Below are 26596 nucleotides of genomic sequence, written 5' to 3' on the forward strand. Positions count from 1 at the left end.
CTGCGGAGGAAACCCATTTCAGCCGCTTGTATCCATGATCTTGTCCTTTTGGTCAGAGCTCATGACCATAGGTGAGGGCCTTTCGACTCAGCTCCTTCTTTACCACAATGGACCAATACAGCGACCACATCACTGCAGACGCTACACTGATCCGCCTGTCAATCTCACGCTCCATCCTTCCCTCACTTGTGAACAAGGCCCCGAGATACTTGAACTCCTCCACTTGAGGCAGAGACTCACCACCCACCCAGAGGGGGCAAGCCACCTTTTTCTGGTCGAGAACCATGGCCTTGGATTTGGAGGAGCTGATTCTCATCCCAGCCGCTTCACACTCGGCTGGAAACCGCCCCAGTGCCTGCGGCAGATCCTGGCTCAAAGAAGCCATCAGGACAACATCATCTGCAAACAGCAGAGATGAGATCCTGTGGTTCCCGAGCCAGACCCCCTCCAGCCTCTGGGTGCATCTAGAAATTCTGTCCATAAATATAATGAACAGAACTGGTGACAAAGGGCAGCCCTGGCGGAGTCCAACATGCACCCGGAACAGGTCTGACTTACTGCTGGCAATGTGAACACAGCTCCTGCTCCGGTCATACAGGGACCGGACAGCCCTTAGCAAAGAGCCCCGGACCCCATATTCCCAAAGCACCCCCCAAAGGACACCACAAGGGACATGGTCGAATGCCTTCTCCAGATCCACAAAACATATGTGGACTAGTTTGGCATACTCCCATGAACCCTCGAGGACCCGATAGAGAGTATAGAGCTGGTCCAGTGTTCCACGACCGGGACGAAAACCACACTGCTCCTCCTGAGGTTCAACTATTGGACGGATTCTCCTCTCCAGTACCCTGAAATAGACCTTACCGGGAAGGCTGAGGAGTGTGATTCCCCTCTAATTGGAAGACACCCTCCGGTCCCCCTTCTTAAACAGAGGGACCACCACCCCGGTCTGCCGGTCTAGCACTACTGTCCCAGACCGCCACTCTATGTTGCAGAGACGTGTCAGCCAAGACAGTCCCACAACATCCAGAGACTTAAGGTACTGGGAATGGATCTCGTCCATCCCCGGAGCCTTGCCACTGGGAGCTTGCCAACCACCTTAGTGACTTCAGCCAGGGTGATGGACGAGTCCGCCTCCAGGTCCCCAGTCTCTGCTTCCTCTTCTGAAGACGTGACAGTCGGATTGAGGAGATCCTTAAAGTATTCCTTCCATTGTCCGACAACATCCCCAGTGAAGGTCAGCAGCTCCCCACCCACACTATAAACAGTGTTGGTGAAGCACTGCTTCCCCCTCCTGAGGTGTCGGACAGTTTGCCAGAATTTCTCTGAGGCTGTCCTAGTCCTCCTCCATGGCCTCCCCGAACTCCTCTTAACCCCCAACCTCCCAACGCAAAAATAGTGATATATTGCAGTACATTGATTATCACATGTATCAGCATATTGTGATTGTGATCGTGAGACATGTATTGTGTATCGAATTGTGAGCGGCCTTGTGATGTCCAACACCACAACATAAACTGTACAAGACAATGATTTGATTATTGGCTCTACAATTTAACAAGCTTTCACACATGTTGCTCATTTAGCTGTATGACATGGCAAAAAAACCCTTCCTTTGGCTCAGTTTCACCCACTAAACCCACTACCACAATGATTTATCCTCAAAATTTTCAACTCTAGAAAAAAGCGTCATTACCCACAGATACATCTAGTGGGAGTCACAGTCCCTGATGCAGCTGCCTGGTTAGTAACAAAACACTTCTCAATTAAGTCCAGCTCTTTTGATATATTTTATTCCTGAATGTATCAAAATCTGCATCTATTACTGTATATTAAAAGCCAGTAACTCCTTGTCGCTACCTGTTCCTTGAGTCAAATGTCCCTGTGCTTCTGTATGAGACGTACAGGACTATTACTGACACAGACCCACACAGAGTTAAAGAGCCTTCAGGATGAGAGATGAGGCAGGAGACATCAGTGATTAGTGACTGTAATCAGACTGATCTATGGTCCATAGACACTATCTCACCTCTGTCAGATGTGTCCAATAGTGCGTTCACACTTGCACAAAAACACATCAAAACTGGGACTTAACTGGGACTTAACTGTGAACTAATCATGAACTAGACCAAGACTAAACCAGGACTAGAAACGGACCAAACCAAACCTGGACCCAACAAAGCCCAGTGTGAATGCACTTTAACTCATAAACAAAGCATTGTCAGTGACAAGTCAGAAACAAGTTAACACAGACACTGAAACAAAGGATTAATGCACAAACCATAGAGGAGGCTGAATATTTGACCGAATACTGAAACGAGCCAATGGACTGTGTAATAATCGGATTTACCAGTGTAGAGCGGGGAGAGCAGAAACAGAGTGACCCTTGAACAGGACATGAACTTTAAACTTTGACTGGTCACAAAGAGGTACACAAGCCAACAAAAACAAGTCCACACAGAGCAGAGATGAAAGTAAAAAATGTGGCTTGTTGGACCCAGTACAAACTGAATACTCTTTCACAATTATAATCTGTGTTCTATTAATGGCTCAAAGTAAACCATTATTTGGTTTCCTTATATTGTTTCTATATTTAATATTTAGCTACGAAAGCAGTTCAGAATGTCACAGTCAATTCATTTTATAGTTGTCTACATCTATACCACATTATTAGGGCCTGTAGTGAACAGAAGAAATTCTTGGTTGACTAAAAACATGTCCTGCCGATCGATGATTCGAATAAACGGGACATGACAAAATCTCTCAAAACTATTATGTATCTCCAAGTATTCAACTCAAACTGCACTCACAAGACTACACCTGCAAAAACAACTATTTATGCAGAATAAAGTACTGGGAAACACTGTCTTTTCACACATAAATAACAAAAAAATCTAATCTTCAGCTCACTTCTTCTTTCTGCTGTTGTCCCTTATAAATCCTTATAATCTAAATAAAAGGATTAGTGTACTAATATAAATACTGACTAAATGACTAATGGCCTACAATCCTACAAAATATATAACCATTACTCAAAAATGCAGTATTCTACAGACCCACCTCCTCTAATATCAGAATCACTGTATAACATCCAGAGTCTGTCCCACCTGCTCACGTCTGTCTCTACAGGGTTCCCAGACCAGACCGGATGCAGCCTCATTGTTCTCACTGTTTAACAAGCAGCCCTTTTATTTTTGTAGAGCTTCCATGGTTAATATTACAAAAATGTCCAGTTCAGAATTAAATAAAGGCTTTATGGAGACAGGGTAAATATATAGACACATACTAGAGCACATATACTGAACAGAGACATTTAATGGAGTATATGAAGTCACTAACAAATATGACTTTTGCAAAAACTTATGAGGATTAATATCTTATATATATGGATGAATTGAAAACAGTGTGCAAGAACAGTGAGCTAAGAGAAACAAACTAATGCTAAAAGGAAAACACAGTGCCACTTAATAATAACTACACCTTGATTTGCCTTAATAAAACATGAACAAATACAAATAATAAACAAATATTAGTTAGGCAAAGCAAGGTATGATTTTTTTCCATGTAGTCCAGCAATATTACTTTTGCACCAGTACATCTGTGTATTGTATAAGCTGCTGTGTACTGCCTGCATCTAACTATAAAGCATTTTATTGTCTGAAAATACAGAAGTGTGCGGTTAGCATGCTAGTTGTTGTTAGCTTTACAGAGACCGTGCTGGTCTCTGAAAGTTGTGTAAAGCACTTATAAACTCATCATGATGAATAATTAGGATGCTCAGAATGCATAAGGTAAGTGTGGGATAACCATTTCAAGTAACTAGTTCTGTCTTCCAAGTTTTTAAGATCGTACAAATCTGGTACGGAACATTTAAGGAGTTAGGGTCAGGAGTTAGGGTATTAAGGATTCAGGTTTAGGGTACTAAGCATGAATCTTTCTTTGTCAAAACTGTTTTGAATAAGTCTTTGTTTATACTTTATTAGGACTAGTTTTTTATAAAGTGTGAGAGCTGGTCCAGTTTTCCGCGACCGGGACGAAAACCGCGTAAAAAAACACGTACATTTAAAAGTGTTGCTAAGAGGTCTAAATGACAGCACGTGTCTCTGGACATGCTTCCACAGTTTTGTGTTTCATTTATGTGACGTTCGCAGGCCCCTGGTGAATACTAACTTCCTGTGACTGCCCTCTTCTGTAACTCCCGCAGGACTAAACCTCTGTATGGTCTCCACACACTGATCTATTAGCATGTCATATATTTGACATGCTAGGTGAGGCACGTTGACACAAGCTGGTCATACGCATGTTTTATGTTGTTTAAACCAAATATTCCCTAATGCCCTCTTCTCCATGGTGACAGCACGGCCATCTTTTCCGCTCCAGTGTATTATAGCTGATTTAAAGCACATGGCATATTAGCTGAACCACTGGGAGGCAGACTCATTTTCAAACATCTCTTTAACTGCACATGTGTCAGGTCCCACACGTACCTGAGTTAAAGGACAGGACCTACGTGTGTTTGTGCACGTAGCTCAGGGCAGCAGCTCCTGAGGAGTGTCCACTAAAGCATCGATTTAACACAGACTAACACTGAGCTTCACAATGATATTTTAATGAGGTTGGATCATATTAATTACGGTAATCCTTAACAATTGCAAAAGAGATCATCAAAAGAGAAGCAGGGGTGTGTCTAATTTTACAATGTACTATATGAACTCATAATTGTTTAGAGGGCATTTTGGAGTGTGCCATTAACAAGATAATAATGATAATGTCCTACGCTTGTGGTGTGTTTTACAGGCCCCACAAAGCCCCTCAAAGTGCTGCATTCTAGTCATTATTCATTCACTCCACACTTGGTGGTAAGATACTACTGCACCGTGGACTACCACCAATCACTTATGTACACATCAGATTTACTTAGGCAAGGTGGGTAAAATGTCTTGCTTAATGACAGCAGAACTTGGTTTGAGTGGGACTTGAACCTCCAATCTTTGGGTAGGCTTCAAACACTGAGCCACTATTTTTCAATAGGCCCCACCTTCAAGTAGTGACCCAGATTTACTCACCATTAGAGTACCATTTATTGCTGGGGATCATATCATCTCACGCCATCTGCATTAGCTGCAGTTTACTCTTACACTTTAATTAGGCAGATATTGGACAACAACAACAACAATGGAGCCTCTAATCGGCATCTGTGTCCTGGTTTGTCACAACTGCTTTTGTGGCTTGACAGCACTGAAGGAGAATGATACAAGAGCTGAAGTCCACCCACCATTTGAGGAACAAGAGCAAACACACAACAAAGTGACCATCAATTATACAGTTTATATGTGAAGGGAAAATTACAAGAAAGGCCACACTAAAGAGGCAATTAGGCTTCTTGACCTTAAAGATGCGGTCTAAAATCCATGTGGCCTTGTCTGCAGTATTTAACCTTTAAAATAAAAGAACAAGAGTGTGACAGAAGAATTCAGCATTTCATTGGTCTTTACAGAAGAGACAGACTGGACATTAGGCTCTAATTAGTGTACTAGAATGACCTTTCACGCAACACTCCAAGGCACAGAGCAGCTTTCCATGATATATACACAGGGACCAGGAATGGAGAGTTCAACTTACTGTCCATACATGTTTCTGGATATTCTCAAATTTCTCAAGAAATATGTGAAGAGAGGGAATAGGAAATGATCAAATCCCAAATGTGAGACTGATTCCAAGCAATTAGTTACAAATCGTCTGTGAGGTTGTGAAGTGAATGTTCTACTTTTAGCCAACAGCAGATGTTTCTGAAAACAGACTCATCAGAAAAATATTTCATTCAACTCACATCCTGTCATAAGTCACTGTATCACTAAGTAAAGTATATGCCATAAAAATGATGCATTCATAAAATAACAGCACTGTAATAGGATGGAACATACTAAAAGTATAACTACATGTCTGTGTAATCTCTCAGTCATAAAGGTATGATCCACAGGAAAAGAAAAATTAAATTCTGTCACCTGGACACAAAGGTTCCATATACATGATACATGGTACATGCATGCATTATTCTTCTTGTATGATGTTTCAGGTGGTCATGTGTCTTTTTACAGGACTGTTTTGAAATAAACACACAAACATAATAAGCTGCTTAAAAAGGGTGAGCGTGAAAGTCAAGAGCTGTTTCTTTCATGGAGGAACTGCTTGTGCCATAGACTCAAACATTAGCAGCTAAATCTACTTATCGCATTCCTCCTGAAACATGCAAATAACAGCACAGTGAGTCCAAAGCCTTTGTGAAAGGGATCACAAGTCCCTCTGTAAATCCAGCCTCTGTTTGGGCTCCATGCAGTGTGGCCGAGTGTCCCAACATGAACTCAAACGCACCGCTCGTGTTGGTCAAAGTTTACATCATGAATGGTGTTATGACACAATGCAACTTCCAGCCCAGTGTACTGTTAAATCAAAGGTACCAAATTCTGGTACAACAAATGTTTTTTTGTATGATACAAGGACCTGAGAATTTATCCCTGAACTAGAAAGTCTTAGACCAAGTTCTGACCCGAACTGGGGACAAAATTTTTGTTTTGTTCGGAAGCATAAGAATCTAATCTGATCAGCTGTTTGCATCACAAAGGATGTACGTGTTTCATCAACAGCAGTCAGAAATTAGCATCAAGGATGCCAGTCCAGAATAAATGTGTGATGTAAAGGTCAGTAACCTTCACATGTGAAAAATACTATTGATCTGACAACTGACCTCTGAACAGACATCTCTATATAGCTCATGTGTCCAATTTACTTATTCATACTTTATCAGCTGTGCATCGGCCCAGAGCAGAGGTCACGGCCAGGTTAAGTGTTGCTCATGCTACATTAAATCCTCCAGGACAGATTTCAGATATAACTCTGCAGTTCATCCGAGCATTTTCAGCCCATCTGTTTGGACAGGCAGATGATGTGCCAAGGTGGGTAGAACTCAGTTACATTATAAAATTGTACTGACACTATACATTTACTCCTGCAAATTTTACAAAGTCAAAGTTTTGGTTACTCTTCAAAATGTAAGTCTACAAGTGACAACAGCTTTATGTTGATAATATTAAAAGAACATTTGTGTTTCGTACACTGCTCCTTCAGATATGATTTTGTTTGAATGCAGACTTAGTTCATTATTGATGTTTTGTCCGTCCATTTACATTGAATTCCAATTATGTTCAGACAGACACTCTTAATTAGCAGTAGTTCCCTCAAATATGTTTTTACTCTAACTTGATACTTTATACTGTACTTGCTTTTCTCTTACTTGGGTACATCTTAGAATTGATGATTTTCAGATGCTAGAATGTGATAATATAGTAATATGTGGTAATATAGTAATATAGATGGGAGGCAAGAGCCAGTTTTTCTAATTGATAACAATAGGAATTATGTATGAAATATTATTGGCCTATAAAATGTTATCATCAGAAACCCAGCAATAGGCCTGGTCAGTATCCCAGAGATCAGAGGTCAGTGCGCTGTGGTGTATACCGGATAGCCTTGTGTTTTCTTCTGGCACCACTTCAGTAGAGCGTTCCTCTTAGATCCCCCATACTCTCGGGCCAGTGCAGCCAAGGGGTCCTTTCTTTCCACACTGCCACCAGGGACCCACAACATGAGCAGACACAAACAGACAAGAGAAAACAAGAAGAAAAAGCGTTTGTCAAGGAACGCACTGTAAAAAGGAAATGTCTAGTATTTTTATGAGTCTCCCTTTGATTCAATTTTTTTCCTCATCCCAAAACATTTTCTCAAAATAAAATCTGATATAATAGGCAGATATCCCAACGATTAGATCAGATTTTTGGTGTGTGTTTACAATCTGATCACTGAAGCAGCTGGTGGTCAGTTAAACAATAGATTCAAATAGATTGACTAGAGAGATGTTAGACAATTTAAGAGTTTTTACTAATATGATTTGTTTATACTTCAACTAGCTCCCAGTATTTGCTAATTCCATTTCATTATTATTATTATTATTATTATTATTATTATTATTATTATTATTATTATTATTATTATTATTATTATTATTATTATTAATTTTAAACTAAATATATGTATATGAGAACATATTTATGAATTAACATTTATTAGTTAATACACTATTTGAGTCCTGTGGCAGTCAAAGCACATGTTTTTTATCGGTGCAGATAACACAACTGGGTCATAACATAAGCCTTAAACATACCAAACAAGGGAACAGCAGCAGTGTCTGTGTGCAGTCTGTGAGCCTCTGTGTTTGGTGACATTTAGGTTATTGATGTGTGCATGCCCCAGTTTAAAGAAACGGTATATGGGCAGATCTATGGATCACCTGAGTTTACTGTTGCCACGGTGATAGCTGAAGGAGGAAGTGCGACTGCTCAGAGTGGCCGGAGTTTTGATCACAGATTCCAGAGAGGGGCTTTTTCTCATCAGACTGCCAGGTTTCAAGTCTTCACAACTGGACAGCTTATCTCCTGCATTAGGGACACAGATGGAGTTACAAGTGTTTGTGTGTGTTTGAGTGTTCATGGCAAAAAATAGTGTTGATAATAGTGTCATGGTTTCAGATTCCTGTTAAAGGTGATGTTTTGAGGACTTGCAATGTTTTTTCTTTTAAATGTGTGATAGGTTTACTCTTAATCCCTATTGGCAACAGTCCTAATTTTTCATCATTCTGAAACCCATGTATAGTATAATCAAAAATGTTGTTTTTTTTGCAATATAATGACAATTTCACAAAAAAACAGATAAAAAACAGATTTACATTAATTTAGTTTAATTATGATCCTAATGCATTGATATAAGAATTACAAACTCACCATTTACGATGTTGAAAGTGCTGTACATTGTCTTACTTTTTAATTAGTAACAGTAACACTAAGTAGGATTCATAACAGGGCCTGCAGGGGCAGATTATGACAAAAGAGAAAAAAATGCAACCGCCAAAAGTCTGCTGTTGCGTGGTCACAAACTTCTCCTTCTGAGTAACCTGACCTTGGCTGACAGGGCTGCATTTACCCATGTCCAAAAGCTGAATCATTCAATTATGCTGCTTCTTAGACCAATTATATCCCCATTATCACAATACTACCACAGAACAACATACCATGACGATGAGAAAATTCCCCAAGGTTGATCCGCTTTTCCAAGGTTTTTGACAATGGTTTTATGTATGAATGCCTCTAAAAGGACAGAAAATCACAATCAGAATTAATAAAGTTTGAGATAAAAAAAAATAAAAATGTGACTATGGATTATCAGTTTCATACCTGTATGGGAGAGATTGCAGCCGCAGGAGCAGATCGAACAGGGATTGCACTCAGAGGGCTTCTTTGTGATGAAGGCATCTGTAATGTGTGACTGGGACCATCTAAAAACAAGTGGGTATTGTTTTAGTCATTATAGGAACAAATGTAAGAACTAACCTGCTAAAATATGTCTTTAAAAAGCTAAATACCTCAGAAATGCAGCGATTCATTATAAATCTATGGAGCGATGTGACTTATCAGTAAAACAGATGAGTATATAAGAAGATGGATTAATCTTAAATGCTGCAGTAAAAGGAGATGGGAGTGAATAAGTCCTTTTTTCTTCCCACTCCATTTCAAAATCGTTTTTCTGAAGAACTGTATATTCTTGATATGATAAGAAAACATTTGCTATTATATGTACTTAATAGTTGGAACTTGAAGCAATTACAGAAATATCAAATCAAATTCCTTCATTAAAAATCTGATAGAACAATGGAACAACAGAGGGATTATTCAGTAATAACATTGGAACTGTTTAGTAGTACTAATTAGCCAAACTATGAAATATACAAACCTAAACAGTAGCATAGTGTAGAATTATATTTGTGGACAAAAGGTAGAAGTGAAAACCTTAAACAAAAATATGGCTAGTGTCACATTGGCTTGCATGTGGAGTTGACATTTCACCATATATCAAAATGCCAAATGGAGGATTTTGTCCACTTTACTTTAAATACAAAACAATCTCATTCCTAAAACTAGGGCTACACGATTTTTTGAGGAAAAAAATCAAGCCGCATTTTTTCTAACATTTGTGATTAGATTTGCAATAAATGTTAAAAGTGGGATTCTGTCTAGAGTGTACAATGTAAGCAACCCCAGCATTAACATTTGGGAAAAGATTTAAATATGAAGTGCTAAACAAAAACAAATACAAAAATTCCATGTTTCTAGAGGTCTATACTACAGGTACAAGATTTTTCTATAAAAAGAGACATTATATTATCTAATTGCAGCTTTTCTGATAAGTCTGTAATTCTGATTTTCATTCCATTACAATACAGTCCCATTTTAAAGTCCATCTAAATCCAACTATGTGTCTATTGTTATTATGCCTTTTGAGTTCATCCAGGCCGTACTGTCATCACATAGAAAAGAAATGACATATGCCCATGCTGGACATCTGACCAGCTGTTCCCTCCCTGTTTGCCCTGTGTGATGTTGTTTCTACATGCATTTGTGTGTGTTTGTGTGCTCACTTTGTCCCACTGTGTCAAAGGACTTAATGAGGGATTTGACAGTAGCTCCAGGCTCAGAGTCAGCAGGGGGCTCTCGGTTGGGGTCGGCAGTTGTGGGCGTGGCCTGCATCACCGAAATGCCACACCAATGACGCTTGTTGTCAGACTCGGGCACTCCGGCGTCATTGCCCTGGGACCTGCTGGATAGATGAAACAATGTGGACAGGCTCACATAGAAGGTTATCTCTACTCAAGTCAATACACAAAATACAAGATACAAGAGAAGACGTGTTGTTTCGTCAGAGATGTGCTGGTCAGCAAGTAATCATTGCAGAATACTCATTAGAATTCTCCAGGCAGCTACTGACCACAGGCTATTGAACGAGGGATTACATTTGTCTTTATCAATATTTAACAAGGAAGGCATGACAACTAACACATGTCTCTCTTCCAATTACTGAGGAGTGCTGTCTAGAGATACAGGGCACAAGCACAGCTGAAGTGGTAAACTCATTTATTCAATCATAAGCATGAATATCATTACCACACATAAGGCTGGAGGTCCACACACTTTCCAGGGATAATAAATAAACATCCCATTCACTCCATCATTCTTTACATCTTTTAAACATGAGACACAGATTTCCTGTTAACTCTGGTCAAACAATATGGCTTCAGTTTACTATAAAGGACAGGGGCCTGAGAAATTCTGTCTCTTCTACAAAGTAAAATACAAAAAGCACATTATAAATAAGAACAAAACAGAGCACCTAAAATGATGATAAAATGTCATTCAAACTCCAATGTGTTTATACTGTATGTACAACTGTACAGTACATTATCAGGAGACTTTCTCTTTATCTTAAGCAATTGTAACAGAACGACACAGGCCAGTATCTCTCTGAGGCTCATTCACATTTTACATATTTATGATTTTAAGAAGAGTTCAGTTGTGATCCACAGTCTTCAGGTCTTTACACAGGTCCAACATCACTGGTGAAATTGATGTGTACATGAAACATTTACAACCACTAGAGCATTTTAAAAAAAGTTAATTACAAATTGATCTCTGACAACAAATTAATTAAATGTATGAATATCCAGGACAATTATCACAATATAAATGTGCATATCAGATTCCTATGGGATTGCCGTCAAATATTATGCCAGAGTGCCATCTAGTGGCCAACAACTACTTTGACATCTACCAATAGTAATTATTCATTTTTCAACATTTGGTTTATATGGACTTGTAGAGTCATATAATTATAATGTTAAAAGTCTCACTATATCTGTGTAATCCCTCAGTCGTCAATGTCTGACCAATAGCAAAGAATATATATATATATATATATATATATATATATATATATGTCTCACTGTAGTCACTATAACTTGTCACATTTTCTAGTTTTTTACTCCCATTTGGTGGCTGTCAATACCTTTCTCCAAGGCACAACAGCAGATTTACAATAAAATGTAAAAGAAAAGTACATTCAGTAAAACAACAAATGTGTTTCCAAATGGAGGGGGTTAAATGGCATTCGATGGCACACTTTAGCAAATCACGATGAAACAAGTGCAAATGTAACAGTGTCCTTCTGGAAGTGGTCGCTGAGTCTAGTGACCCTCCACTGCAGTCTTGGTTTCAAAAGTGGCTCCGGTGCTGATCCTGCAAAGACAAGAGAAATAGATGAGTTATTGTATACACCTCCAGGTGTAGAGAAGTAGGTTCATATATTTATTTCTTTTTAACAAACACAGCAAACCAATGCCTGAAATAACATGTGTATGTTATTTTCCTAAGCAGACCTCAGAGCACTCCTGCTGCTACTTCATGCAGACATCATAGGTCAGACTGACTAACTCTCACTGGACACAGTAGGAAATGTATCTGAAGCAGATGATGCAGAGCATGAGATTATCCAGTCATGCCGTGCACGCACCGTCCTGGTATCACCAAAAGGAGAGGTTATTCTACAACAGCAGGTGGCGCCAGATACATTTACCGAGACAGCAGCTTGGAGAGACCAGGCAAGGCAAACCAAAGATGAGGAAAAAGAGGCCTACAGGTGCAGACAGCCAGAGAGTGCAAACAGCAGAGGTCAAAGGTCAAAGCAGAAAGCCAGAGAAGAATCAGTGAGTAGCAGCACACAGGGTCAGCCTGGTCAGGAGGGGACTCACCTGGACTGGACAGGGACAGGCCATTCAAAGGACATCTGGGACAGGGACACCACAGCTGGACCAGGGAGCAGGGGCAGGCACACTCAGAGCCTCGGGACACTTCAACTATTATGTAATTTACTTTTAGACTTCATGGTTCTTCCATAATCATTTACCAAATTAATACGTATAAATTATTTTTGGTTTCCTTTACTATGACTCAGAAAAAAGTGTGCTACATATAGTCCCATATTTCATCTGACGAGAAAAGGACAACAGTCAAATACACTATGGCACCTGTACATTGATATATTATCATACATACAAAGTGCTTCATCACATTCACCACAGTGTCGGCCACCACTCGGGCAGTGAACAGTTAAAGAGGGTAACAAGAGCAGTGATCAGTGAAAAGGACAGAATTGCAGGCGGCAGCTTGAAATGTGGGATACACAGAAAGAGCTACTGCGACAGATTATTTACAAATACAACAACCAAACTCTTTGTGTTATAATTGCTGGAAATGGTGTTATTGTAGTTATTATCTATGAGCTTAAATTCCCGTTAGGCAGATCAACTCTTTCATGTAGAACTGACACTAACGCACAGCGCTGATATTGACGTTTTTTATAATTATTAATTGTTTATTACTGTTTTTATGCTGCTGATAACCTGACCTCATTACAGTGTTTTTGTTTCTGTACATTTTATATGAAAAGAAAAACACATTCTATTTCTGATTCTGAATTTGAGTTGGTCACCCTCGTTGTGTGTGACATGACCATTACAGAGAGGTAAATCCAAGATGTCGGCGTACCTGACCCCCCGCAGCACCTCCAGGTCCTCTGTGAGTTTGGCGTTGCGCTCCTGCTCCTCCTGCAGCTGTCGCCTCAAAGCCCTCAGCTCCTGTTGAGCCTCAACTTTAATGTCATTGGCCACGACTACCGCAGTCTGGAGGTCTGCCTGGAAGCGACGCCACTCTTCCTTCTCGTCCTAAAACAGAAGAACAGGATTCAGGAGCTGCTGTTGTAAAATAGTTGAATTATTTTGTATATAATGTCAAGATAAATCAAACAGTTTAAACAGACTTAAAAACTTAAATACTATGAGATAATGTAGATGAACTTATTTTGTATTGGAAGCTTTGATATCCATTGATATATACTGATATCAAAGCTCCTTTCAATTGACCCTGGTGGAATTAATAATCGTCTGAATCTTGACTGTTGATTGTGAGAAGTTTGCAGTAATAGCAAGAAAACAACCAACTTCCATCAAATCATAAAGCAAAACAAGATATAGCAGAACAAATTGCATCCAGAACAAGACATGTTCTTGAAATTGTTTTCTTACTGTTAAACAGAGGAACATATTTTTATATTTTTGAACAAAGACTTTTGGATTTCCTTTGTTTTGAGTCAAGATTTTAAGCAGTAGAGTTAAAGTGTATACTTAGAATATTGGCTGCCTGCATTAAAGATCAGGCATAGGCTAAACACCTGACAAAAGGAAATACACAGAAAGCTGCTTGTGAACACTTAACACATCAATCCAACAGAAGGGGGCACTGCACTATACATGGCTACAGAGGACACCTACAAATCAATGCTAGATTTTATTTTTTTCTTAATTCTAATAATCTGTGAAGAAGTGAAGTATAAAGTTAATAGTAATTTCATATGATATAATTTGGTAAAATTCTCCAAATTTGGCATACATATAGGCCCCTAAAATGTTGGTAGATCTTATTGGGTGTCGGCTAATCTGGATTTTAAAAAATTGTGTCAGTTATGAAGAAGCCCATACTGCTCAAAACTAAACTAAAAACCAAATAAGACAGACCAAATAAGTCAATGCAAGATAAGTAAATAACTAAATTATTGTTTAAGAGGCGACTGCATGATAACACCGTCTGGTTCTGTTGATAATGTGTCTTAAATAAGCAAATAAGCATTCAGATGTCCATGGAGGAAAGTCACGGAGAAAAGTGCCAAAGAACACATACTGTACAAGGACTTATCTGAACTGGTCACCTCACTGTGAGACAATGGCACTGGAACAATGGTCAGAGAGGACAGGATGAATAAAAGGAAATTAAATAGATAGGTTGTAATATCTAGTAGGGCTGAAGTAAAATTGGCTTTCAGAATTGGTTTTATGAAAATAAACAGTCGTGCTATTGTATATCTATGTAGGCTTGTGGGCTGAACCTTGTGTTGGCTCGTACTCCTAAATATAAGGAGGGTTTAAATAGTTCCCGGGAGAAATCGCAAGATTACTCAAACATGCATAGATATACATATACAACCACTTCAAGCTCTTTTTGACTGATATGGCAAAACGGTAGATTTTACATACTACCCCCTCTTTAATACTAAATTACTTGTGTTTTTGTAACCTCAAAATGGTTGAACTATAGCGGTTCTCACCTTGATCTGTCGAGATAAAGCCTTCATCTGTCGCTCTGAATCAGCCTTTTGTTCCTCCAACTTCTTGACAAGATCTGTGAAACCACATTCAAGGTTTAAAACACCCATAAAGCTATACAAAATAAACTCTACAATAAGTCAAATAGTACACACAGTTCTCATTCACTGTGCAGGATCGTGAGAGTGACTCTACAGCAGTAAATTATCAGAGAAGGATTCATATCATGTATTTCCCCATAATGCATTGCACACATGTTGATGTTACACAATGCAATAGGTTGTGTTCACAGAATGTCTATAGTTTAATATTGAGCTGGAGGACATGTCAGAATTATACGATAGAATTTGCTTTTTAATTTAAGATTGCAGACGTTTTGACCTGGTTCATGGTTAATATCTCCGCACTGGGCCAGTCTACATAAAACAAAAACTGGCACACAATTCAATATATTTTTTTGTCAGCATAAAGAAACTAAAGTCAAATAATCTTTCCGCAATAAGTTCAGAAAGCAGTGTCAGTGTTCAACCATAAAGATGTAATTGTTGTCAGTTGAAAGGACTTTAAGACATAAGATTAATATGGCAAGGAGCCAACCCCTGACAAACCATGTCAAGGTTCAACATTTGTGAATTGTTTGAATATTTCCCATAGAGTTATAGGCCTGTTGCTTTTAAAATTATGAATATAATGAAATCCAAGAATGTGAATGCAGCCTAAACAGTGCATATAGAATATAAAAGGCTCTGTACATACTCTCCATGTCCAGCACAGTCTGGTTGGTGTGCAATCCCACAGCTCTCTGCTGCTCCACCTGGTCCTCCAGCTCAAAAATTGTCTCCTTCAGCTCCTTCACGTGGTTCTCCGCCTGGAGCCCGGCCTCCTCCAGAGCACCCACTCTGCTCAGGAGCTCCTGCTCCCTCTGCTCTGCCCGCTCTTGGATCTGCTGGCATTTGGACTCCACCTAATTATGAAAGACGAGAGTCATCTTTTACATTTGTATTATTCTTCTTATTATCATTATTATTAATACAAGCATCCTCTGATGCTCATTTCTCATCTGGCTCATCTGTACTCAGCCTCAAGTCAAGATTTAATAATAAATGGTTAGGGTAGAGTTTAGGTTTAGGTTTCGAGTTTAGGTTAGGCAATCATGGCTAAGGTTAAGATCAGTCTCCAGGAAATAGATGTAAGCCATTCTAATGTCTCCAAAAAGCATGGATAGCCATCATCATGTGTGTGTGTGGGGGGGGGGGGGGGAGTGTGAATGTGTCTATGGACTGTATGGGGTAAGGCAGGCGTGGGAGCAGGGGGTTTAGTGAAAGGACATGTGGGGCTCCTTTTAATGGACTGTACAGCACTTTGTTACATCTTTTGTATGAAGTGGTTTATAAATAAAGTCAACTGATTGATAACTGATTGATTTATATTGGTTAAAAACAAATGAAATAAAAAATATATATTTGAAATTTGTTATTAGGCCCAAGACAACTTGCAGCAAACCCTTTACATTCACATGCTTTGATTCACTGATTTTAAAAAGTGGTGACAATTTTGAACGTTTAGGTGTCCATATGGTTTGGATTATGACTGATGGATTATATCAAGATAAAGGTCAGTGTTAATCCAGGATTAGCTCTTACTCAAATTGTCTATTTTTTCATCTTTTTGACCAAACAATAGATGGTTGATTTCCTCTAGCAAACATCATGAATAAAAGCAAAGTAATATCTAACCAAACTGGGTATTTAAACAATGTCCCTTTCATTTCCTCTCTGAGTCACCAAGATATCTATGCTACACCCCTGTCATGAGAGTGGACAGTGGCTGAGTCAGAGGGTCAAATATTGGTGAATGACCCAACTGTTGGCATTTTCACTGCAATCCTAAGATGATGACATAAGTAAGCTAAAAGTGACACACCCATTTATGAGCAAAACCACCAGCACCAACCCAAACCAGGGTGCACTTGTGTTTAAGAGAAAAACATGTCTGAAAACTGACATGTGAAAGTAATTATTAACCTTCATGTTCTGTGGTTGAAAAATACAAAATTCCATCTGTGAAGCCCATCTTAATATTGTTTTATTTTTGTTGTGTTTTGTGTAAATTTGACCCATTCCTAAAATGAGACAAATTACTTCTCAGCGAGTAGACCTGAACACAAATGCTGAAGTGCTTCCAAAAACAACTTAGTTTTGGGTAAATATACGAATGACAGGAAGCTTTGGCAAACAAACTTGAGCCGCTCACCAAGAAAAGCACAATAAAACAGTGAGATTGTTTGACAAGCTAATACACAAGAATTTCTAAAGAACTAAAAATAATAGTCATATTTTGTCCATATAAAGTCTAAAATAGTATTTAAAGTAGGCAGTACCACTATAACAACTCAATATTTCATTTATTATGAGCCTTAAGACATGCCCACATTTAGCTAAACATTGTAGGTCCTTTATTTGGATATTGCACTTGGAATGTTGATTAGCTTTCCATTCATAATACAGTCATGTTTAGTTTGAGCTGTTTCACGGACAAATACTAAAACTTTACGTAAATCATAGCTCCAAATGCAAATACATAGTGTCAAATGTCAATTGCTTGGCTTTTCCCTACAAACTATATTTAACTGGTTTCCATTTAAAAACCCACAATACCTAAAAACAGTATGTAGTAAGGAGACGGGTGATACCTTGGTCAGAGCGGCCTGTGTGTGCTCGGCGTCTGCCTGGGCGTGCAGTAGTTGCTGTCTTCTTTCACTCAGCTCGTGCTCCAGTTGCTCCCGCTCACAATGCGCTGTCTTCAGGAGACTCTGCAGCTCACTGCTGTCACTGGCACCCTGCAGAGCCTTCAGCTCCATCACCTTCTGCCTCTCTATGTCGACCTGGGCCTTTAGTCTGCAGTTGTCCAGTCTAAGAGCCTCTGCTGTGGCTCTGTGCTCCTCTGCTGCCTGTACAACCTGCTCCGTCGCCTGCAGCTCCCTGTGCGTGTGTGCCTGCACTCGCTCCAGCTCCTCTCTAAGGCAGAAGGCCTGGGCCTGAGCCTCCTGGTGTTCCTGCTCCAGAGCACGCAGACTTCCTGTGAGCTGCTGCTGGATGTCCACCAGCTTCTCCCTTTCAAACCTGGAGCTCTCCACCAGGTCCTTGTACCTCTGCTCCAGCTCGGACAGCCGAGTGCCCTGACCCCCCTCCTCTCTCTGCGCCTGTGCCAGAGCCTCGTTCTTCTGCACTAGGAGCTCCACGCGCTCCCTCTGCTGCTGCAGGGAGGTCTGAAGCAGCCTCTTCTCCTCACTCAGACGCTCGTTCTCCGCCGTCAGCTCCTGGACCATTTGCTGCTGGTCTGACAGCTCCTGCAGAGTGGCCTGAAGTTCCTCGGCCGTGCTGTGGTGGCTCTCCTCCATCTTGTGGATCTGCTCAGTGAGGCTCTGTAAGGACATGTCCTGCTGCACTGTGCTGGGCACTGAACTGACGGCCTCTGTACTCACTCCACTGCTCATGGACTCGGAACGTGACGGGATCTTCTCAAACTCAGAGGAGTCCGCTGATGGTGAGTCTTTGGCCGTGTCCGAAGACGGAGAGGTTTTAACTGGGCTAGGAGAGGACAGAGTGGAGACAGAGGAGTCTGAGGGCAGCCCATTCACCAGGACTTTAGTGGGACTATTGGGGTTTGTTATGGGCGACACAGAGCTCTCTAAAGATATGAGTTTTTCTTTGAGTAACTGGTTCTCCTCTCGAAGTGCTGCCAGCTCTCTCTGAAAACGAGAGTTCTTCTCCCTCAGCTCCGCGACCAGCACCAGTGCCTCAGTCACCTGTTCCTGCTCCCTGTTGGCAGGTGCCTCCTGTCGCTCTGTACTGGGTGAGGAGGGAGAGGCAGGGGACAAGGGAGAGGATGAGGCCACTCTGCTCTTACAGCGCTGCAGCTCTGCTCTCAGATTACTGATCTCCAGGTCTTTAGCTTTGGCCTCAGTTAGCAGCTCTTTCACCTGGCTCTCCAACAGTCCTTTATCTGGGCCCTCTGGATCACCACGGGACTTAGTATTGTTCCGGGTTTGCTTTGCCAGAGTGGACAGACTGGACGTGCTGGCACTGGACACCATCCTCTTACTGGTGGAGCTTCTGGACTGATCTTTAGATACACGGTCCCGGGATACTGAGGACGGGATCTCTTTAGGGGCAGGGATGCCCGACTTCTTTGTTGTCTGAGAACCTACAAAACACAACAGGATTAGGTTATAGTTTAGGCACCCTTTTTCAGTTCTTTAGTAAGAGTTAACTGAATGAATACTGACTGACTCACAATGAACTGATCTGGTGCAGAATGTGATAGCATACACTTCATAGCTGTTGAAAGTTGATTGTTTTACTGTACAGATGGTACCATAATAGGCACCATAATCGCTGTGTCGACTACTCCAAATGAATAGACACATTTGGATCTATGCTTTATTCAGCAGTTTTATCATGCACCACTGTGCTCCATTCACTTATTGTTTGTCCAACAGAGCATCTGCCTGGCACTGTATGTGTTTCTCTACTATAGCCATTCAATTCAGTGTCATTTCAATAAGCATCAGACTTTTCCAGACCATTCTGAATGAAGCTCTAAACCCTAGACTTGCATGATGTGAGTAACATCCAGACCATTGTTTATTTTGGGGTAATATCCCAGGTCATACATCATAAAAGAAGACATATTACGTTTGCAAATGTTTAGTATTAAACTATACTAGAAACAGGTCCATTAACTCCCAGTTCAAAACTGTGATAATCCTTGCCTCTTCATAATGGCATTTCAACAAAAGCAAGATGTGGATTTTCAGTTACAGGGTTTTAATGTTGAAAATGGCCACGTGACATTTCTGAACCTTAAATGTATGACCCTGAGTCTGAACTGTTTGGATAATCCCAAGCACATACCGAGCAGTGGGCAGAGGTATGGGGTAAGTAACACTCAAGCCTCAAATACAGTACAGGATTACTCAAACATGTATGAATCAATCAGAACACAACTCTGAGGAAACTAATGAAGGAACAATATTATGACATGGATAATAGTAGGGATGCACCGATCCACGTTTCCAGTTCCAATAATGAATCTGATACTACAGCTTTAAGTGTCTGCTGATACCCAATATTAAATGACAGGACAGACACTGAAAACAGTGTTTCTTTTTTTTAAGCAAAAATAAAATAAGACAAAACTGACACAAATTTGTTATGTAGCTGTTATTTATTAATAATATGAGATTTTCTGGGCTAATTACAACCTGCAAATAATAAATAATAATTACATCAATTTGTATGTTCAACCAGGATATTGGCAGAGCCGATATTTGGAACCTGATATCCAATCCAGCAAATTTTTCAGTATCAGATATCTGATAACAGTACCGGATTGGTGCATTCCTTGATAAAAGCTCATAAAACTAGGTTTTTCTATAGTTTGATCTTCTCAAATATGTCAAGGCACAGATGAGAAGTAAAGGAATGTGTCTATCATCAAATGTTCAGAGAGTAACAGTAAGAGCAAAGTATAGAACAACACAGTCATACAGCTTATACAGAGCCCATCTCCCTGTGGGTGCTCTAAGCAGTGTTCCCTAGACAGGAGACCTTGTTGAACCCAAACCACCAGGAGTTGAGGCTCCGTCTCTGGTACAAAGACGTTTAAGATTACTGCAGTGTGCAGCTGCACGATCTAAAAAGACTTTGAGTGAAGAAGACCCCAGAAGACAAAATAAAGACGGCATTTTCTATCAAAAAGGGTATGTTTTCCTTAAAAATTACAAATGTAAAGGATTAAAATGTTTTGAAGATAAAAAAAATAAATAAAAATTCTATCACTGGACTAGATTAATGACATGAACCATCATGTCTGCACTTCATATAAAATGACTTGGTGAGTGACAGAATGAGAACACCATGCACGACTAAATTATGCACCATCACATGGAAGACGTTAATATGAAATCAGTGCTTTGTGCCATAAATGGATGTTTACTATTCACTGGATGAAGCAATGCCGCTGTGTGAGCTACAGGTCTGTAGCTCTTTTGAATCAACTATAAACTACAACCATCATAAATGTGAGGACAATATGTCATTGTAAGAGAGTGGAGATGTGTTTAGGATCAGTCCCTTTCCTTAAAGCTGACTGATGCCAGCAGCGGGACTTTGGGAGCACTTCCATTAGCTGTTCCTTCATATTCCTTGTCCTTCTGCTCAGTCAATAGAAGCCAGATGGAACACATGAAGTCACTCATCTTTAGATCTCCCACCTCTAAACCATGACTTCACCACAGCTGCCTAAAGCACGCACACATGACACTGGTGCCAACGCCAAATGACAGCCCAGGCAAACTTGGTACAGAAAAACTGGACTGCATTTACCAAAAAAGGGGCACAGCACACACAAATTAGTATCTTCATTCATATCTATCTCCAAAACAACAATTGCAATATTATCCATTTTTCCATTCATCTTGGGTTAGGCCTTACAACACCAGATATCTTATACAAAGCTTCTAATAAAAATGACACTGTGATTATAATGAAAGGTTTCCAGCTGTGAACACATTCAGATTTTATTTAGTGTGATACTCATGGTCGTCCTCAGGTGCAGCAGCATTTATGGCTGTGTCTAAGAAGCACTAAATCTTTGTAAAAGGAGAAGAATGGGCAGTTAAACTCTCCCTGAGGACCACTAAGGCGGAAAATAAATCCACAGCTACAGAAGAGGTGCTGTTAGTGACAGTTAAAAGCAAATAATGTCAGACTAACTTTAAACAATGAGAACTTTGGCATTAATATTGTGTTATCTAGGAGGAAATATAGGTAACTTATATGTATGGTAAGCTAAAAAGGTTTACTAAAGTAATTTTGCAACTTTTTAATGTTTATTGAGTCCACTTCCTCTAGATTAAATTGATTAAAATGGGTGAGTCTGACTTTAAATACGTTTTGAGCTAAAGTTGGTATCAAGAAAGAAAGCACTTCAGTATCCATTACACTTAGTACTTACAAGTTTGGTTATACAAGTTGTACTTCCGCCATGTTTATTTAATTATTTATTATAGTCAATTTTGCGTAATATATATACCTTTAAATATTTTTCCTGCTGTTGCGCAACTACTTAAAAACTGGTAACTTGGCTATAAAGATTAATGTGGTACTTACATTAACTAATTAGCTAAACGAAACTTACAGCATACGAGCCTTTGCCTACATTTGCCTGCCTGATCACAGTAATGCACAGTGCCACTCATTCTGCTTAATGAAAGTGTTTCAGACCACAGTTTGAGCCTGGCGAGAGTCCAACAAAAGCCCCTAGTATCTGTGCTCAGCCTGGAGGTGAGAGAATGCACTTAAAGGTCAATGGCACAGAACCAGATGACTGTTTAAAACCTGTAATGACGCACAATCCTCAAAAACCACGCAGAATGGAGCTGATACAGGAAACATGCACTTTTGTGTCAAGTGGAAGTGTAGAGTCTGTCATAGAGAAATGTGTGATATCTTCTTCCTGTTTTCTCTGACAGCCATGAAATAGGTCAACAAGCGCCCATCATCCAGACAGGAGTTTAGTCCTCTGAGGGTTGTGAGAGAGAGAGGGATGCTGTGCTGCTTCAGTTACACCCTATAGGACTGGTTCTCAAACTTTTCACACCAAGTACCACCAAAGAAAAGATTTAGCTTTGCGAACACCATATTTAACACAAGTATGACTATTCCAGGTTTAATAAAAATATATACTGTTTTAATTAAATTCAGTGACTATTAGTAAATTGCATCTTGAAATCATCTTGTGCCACACTTCTTAGTGCCCTGTGAGTCCCCAGTTGTGTCCAGCCCCCACTTTGGGACCCTATGCCCTAGGTTTGTAAAGTAAAGAGGCAATCCAAACAGATGACAAAACAATCTTAGCTATCTTTCAAGTAATTTTCAGTACAATCACTGTCTGCACCACCATATTATACTTCTCAGCTATGATCAAAACCATCACACAGTTTAAAGGCACAGACATTGAGTTCTTATGGTGTCATTTGCTGCTGCAGTGGCCCAGAGCTCCTTGTCCAAGGTTATCTATGTAGTGTCATGTTTTATGTTTTCCTCCCTGTGCCTCATGATATCATATTCAAACATGTACAGGAGGTGTCCCATAACATATATGCAGATGGAGATGAGATATGCAATGCAGCAAAGCCGTTACCTATTTAAAGAAACACTACAGAACCACATACCCATAACGGAGATGGACACAAATGCCCCCACAAACACACATGCACGTTTCTGTTGGTCTCCATTCTTTCAAAATGTATTATCCATAGATGTTTGGACACAGTCACTTTGCAGTATCTTCAATCAATGGCTTAGGGTCAGTTTTGCGTAAAGCAATTATTTGAATTTTAATGAAAAAAAGATTGCACCCGCTGTATTCCATAAGCCAACAATCTGTCAATAGTTTGATATTGTGTTTATATTCTGTTCCAGTGTGGAGTGAGTATACTTCCTGTTGGATGCTTCCCTTACATCACAGAATGCAGCACAGGCAGGGCTCAGAAACAGAGCCTGACATTATGGCCCGTTTAATCATTTTCACTTAGTCATATTAAACTGAGCTGGACTCCCAACAGGGGTGACACTATAAGCAATCAACAGCAAAGGCTTATTGTGAGAGCATATTCACAATGAAGTAAACCACTCATGAGCTGCACCTCCCTGTTTATAAATGACATTTTGAGGGCATTTTACCATTCAAAATATATCAATACAATTTTGTTTTAAATTGTAAATTGCTATTAATTTTTCACATTTATGAAACAGATAGAAAAATCCTCCACATACACTTGTATGATGGTTAATAATGTTTATCAGTAGAACCTACGCGTGATAAAATGTGAGTTTTGACACAAAAGAAAAGTGTGATAAAGTAAGGAAAAATATTTGCACACAATGAACACAAGTCCAATGCTCCAACTATTGTTAACACAGCAAAGCAACTCTAGTTTCCACCAAAACTGTGTAATGTACCACTTATGTTGGGATAGCACACAACACATCCAAAATACAGCCAACTTCAGACTTATGTGGTTTAAAAAGAGCTGTGTCACCAATACCATACTGCCAAAATCACTCACATTGAAAATATGAGTAAGGTGAATTTCTGACCCCATCTTTGTCTTCTTGTACAATTGATAGCAGACAGCAGTGACACACAGCCCTGATGTGCAAAGAGGGCCAACCAGCTGATGACAGACAGACCACATCAGGACAATACTCACCAACAACTACTCAGAGTAATGGCAGTTCATCTGTATTCACATGGTGTCACTTTCATAGTGAGTTGCTCCACTATAAAAACAGATTTGACAAGCTCCGAGCTGTAGTCTATAATATTGTGTGAAGGTTACTGTATCCAGTTACAAGAACAGGACATTTAGAGAGTGTATGACAGATTTCTTTTTTTTCAAATTATTACTTGGTTTTGTGGTATAATACCTGTGGTCAATATTAATAGTTTTAATCAGTTACATGGCAGTTTGTGGAAAAACAATTGAGAAGTAAAGTTCAAAAAAGTTGAGTAGGTCTACCAGTTGCCATTTACCTTTATTGGTCTAATTGTAACTACTGCGCAATTTCACATTTTTGAGTTTTGGCCCTTGTTAACATCAGGGTTGCTATAGGTAACAGTTGTGAAATTACCTCTGTGTATGTCATATCTGCTGCCCATGGACATCCATGAAGTAAAATTTTATATATAAAAAAACAAAACTAGAAAAAAACTAGGCAAGACTTTTAGTAAAACCTTAAATATAATGATGTTAAGAATGTTTCAGTGAAGTGAGTAGTCTAACCCGTCATATGCACTTTAAATAACACATGCCTCCCTTTATAAACAAGTACAATAGCAGTTTGGCCAATGTGTTTATTGGACCAAGTGTTAAATGCCATGGAAAGTCTGAGTGGTGCCACTTCCTCACTCTGTCAGAGATATCAAACTGGACACACTCACTTCCTCACATCATGTCCCTGTTTTGTTTCCTTCGGCTTGGTGATAGGGTCACTATTCAACCGTTTCTAAATTACACACGTTGATCACATAAAAAGCTAACCTCGGTTGTTTTTGGCACGCACACATAGCTGCTTTAAATATAACCGCTGTTTTAGGAAGTACACTGCATATTTTCCCTCTAAATATAATGTTTATTCTGTTATTAGTAGCCACATAACACACAAGCATCCCATTCAAACATCACCATTTTTGTCCATGTGAAAGCGAAGTTCTAATACGAGACAACACAAATATTTTTGCACTTTTCTTGAGTCTGGGTCCAAACTGATGTAACTGAATACACCGTTTCACTGTTTGACTGACAATTAATCAGCAGCTGACACATGCTGACCAGAGGCTCTGGGCTGGCTCCTCTCCTGCTCAGCCTGTGGAGCAGGAGATGGAAGTTAGAGCTCCTTGATTTTGGGAAAAAATGTAATTGGAATTTTTGTGACAAGTACCGGTATGTGATCCACGTTTTAAAATAACATTACAGAGAGGACTGAAAGATGAACTGATAAACTAATACAAGAATCCCATGCATTCAGCACATGTTTTTTGGGATAAATGTGCCAACCCAAATTACATTTTTGATTTGATTATATTATATTGTGCAGGCCTAATGGAAGCAGGCAGCAGCAGTAGTTGTAGCAGTGGAGATTTGAGAGGAGGTTGGTCCTGACAATGTCCATATCACCACAGCCAACAGCTCAATCCATTGGCCTTCAGTTCTCAGATAACATCCACAGTGCCAGGGCTGCCTCCTCTGTTCTCATATCTGTAACACTGGACATGCTTCACAAGTCAAAGTCAGAGTCACAGTATAAGGTTAGCAAATGTAGGGCAGCCAATTCATAAAATATAGTATACCGCCACTATAGGTTTTTGTGTTACTGTGGACCATATGTCCAATCCATTTGTTATATTAAGTTTATAATAACTACACTTTAACTAGCCTTAATAAAGCATGAACAAAGACTATGTGATACCCTAAACCTAACTCCTACCCTTCACCTGAAGAAATACTGTATTTGGTAAATGGTCAAATGTTTATAAAGCGCCTTTTCACCTTCCAGTCACTTGATGTGCTTTATATCGAGGAACCACTCATCCATTCACACACACATTCACACACCAGTGTACACAGACACTGGGGGAAAGGTGGGTTAAGTGTCTTGCTCAAGGACAAAACAACAGCATTCGACTGTGGGAGCTGGAATAGCACCATCAAACTATGGGTCAGTGGATCTGACCACTCAACTAATGATGCTAATGTCAAGACCAGAGTGTATGTCCACTGGTCCGCCAACCTTACGGAACAGTGGACATACACTCTACCAACTGAGGCACTGTTGCTTAGTAAACAATTTGTTCATTATGTCTTTGTCCATGCTTTATTAAGGCTAATTATGGTGTACATATTATAAAGTTTGTAAAAAAAATAAAAAA

At 39.8% G+C, this 26596-nt stretch overlaps 1 protein-coding gene across 1 annotated transcript in view; it reads right to left on the reverse strand.

The window, feature by feature from the left end:
* Positions 1–26596, reverse strand: part of specc1 (sperm antigen with calponin homology and coiled-coil domains 1) — a 58385-nt gene that overhangs the window by 16144 nt on the left and 15645 nt on the right. Inside the window, exons 4-12 of the mRNA XM_033977905.2 lie at positions 17790–19303; positions 15854–16061; positions 15100–15173; positions 13488–13663; positions 10529–10704; positions 9288–9388; positions 9125–9200; positions 8348–8492; positions 7522–7624 (exon numbers count right to left, since the gene is read on the reverse strand). Coding sequence (XP_033833796.1) covers positions 7522–7624; positions 8348–8492; positions 9125–9200; positions 9288–9388; positions 10529–10704; positions 13488–13663; positions 15100–15173; positions 15854–16061; positions 17790–19303 — 2573 coding nt within the window. The remainder of the gene's footprint in view (positions 1–7521; positions 7625–8347; positions 8493–9124; positions 9201–9287; positions 9389–10528; positions 10705–13487; positions 13664–15099; positions 15174–15853; positions 16062–17789; positions 19304–26596) is intronic.

The sequence above is a fragment of the Periophthalmus magnuspinnatus genome, chromosome 14 (assembly GCF_009829125.3).
Source record: "Periophthalmus magnuspinnatus isolate fPerMag1 chromosome 14, fPerMag1.2.pri, whole genome shotgun sequence".
Classification (NCBI taxonomy): domain Eukaryota; kingdom Metazoa; phylum Chordata; class Actinopteri; order Gobiiformes; family Gobiidae; genus Periophthalmus; species Periophthalmus magnuspinnatus.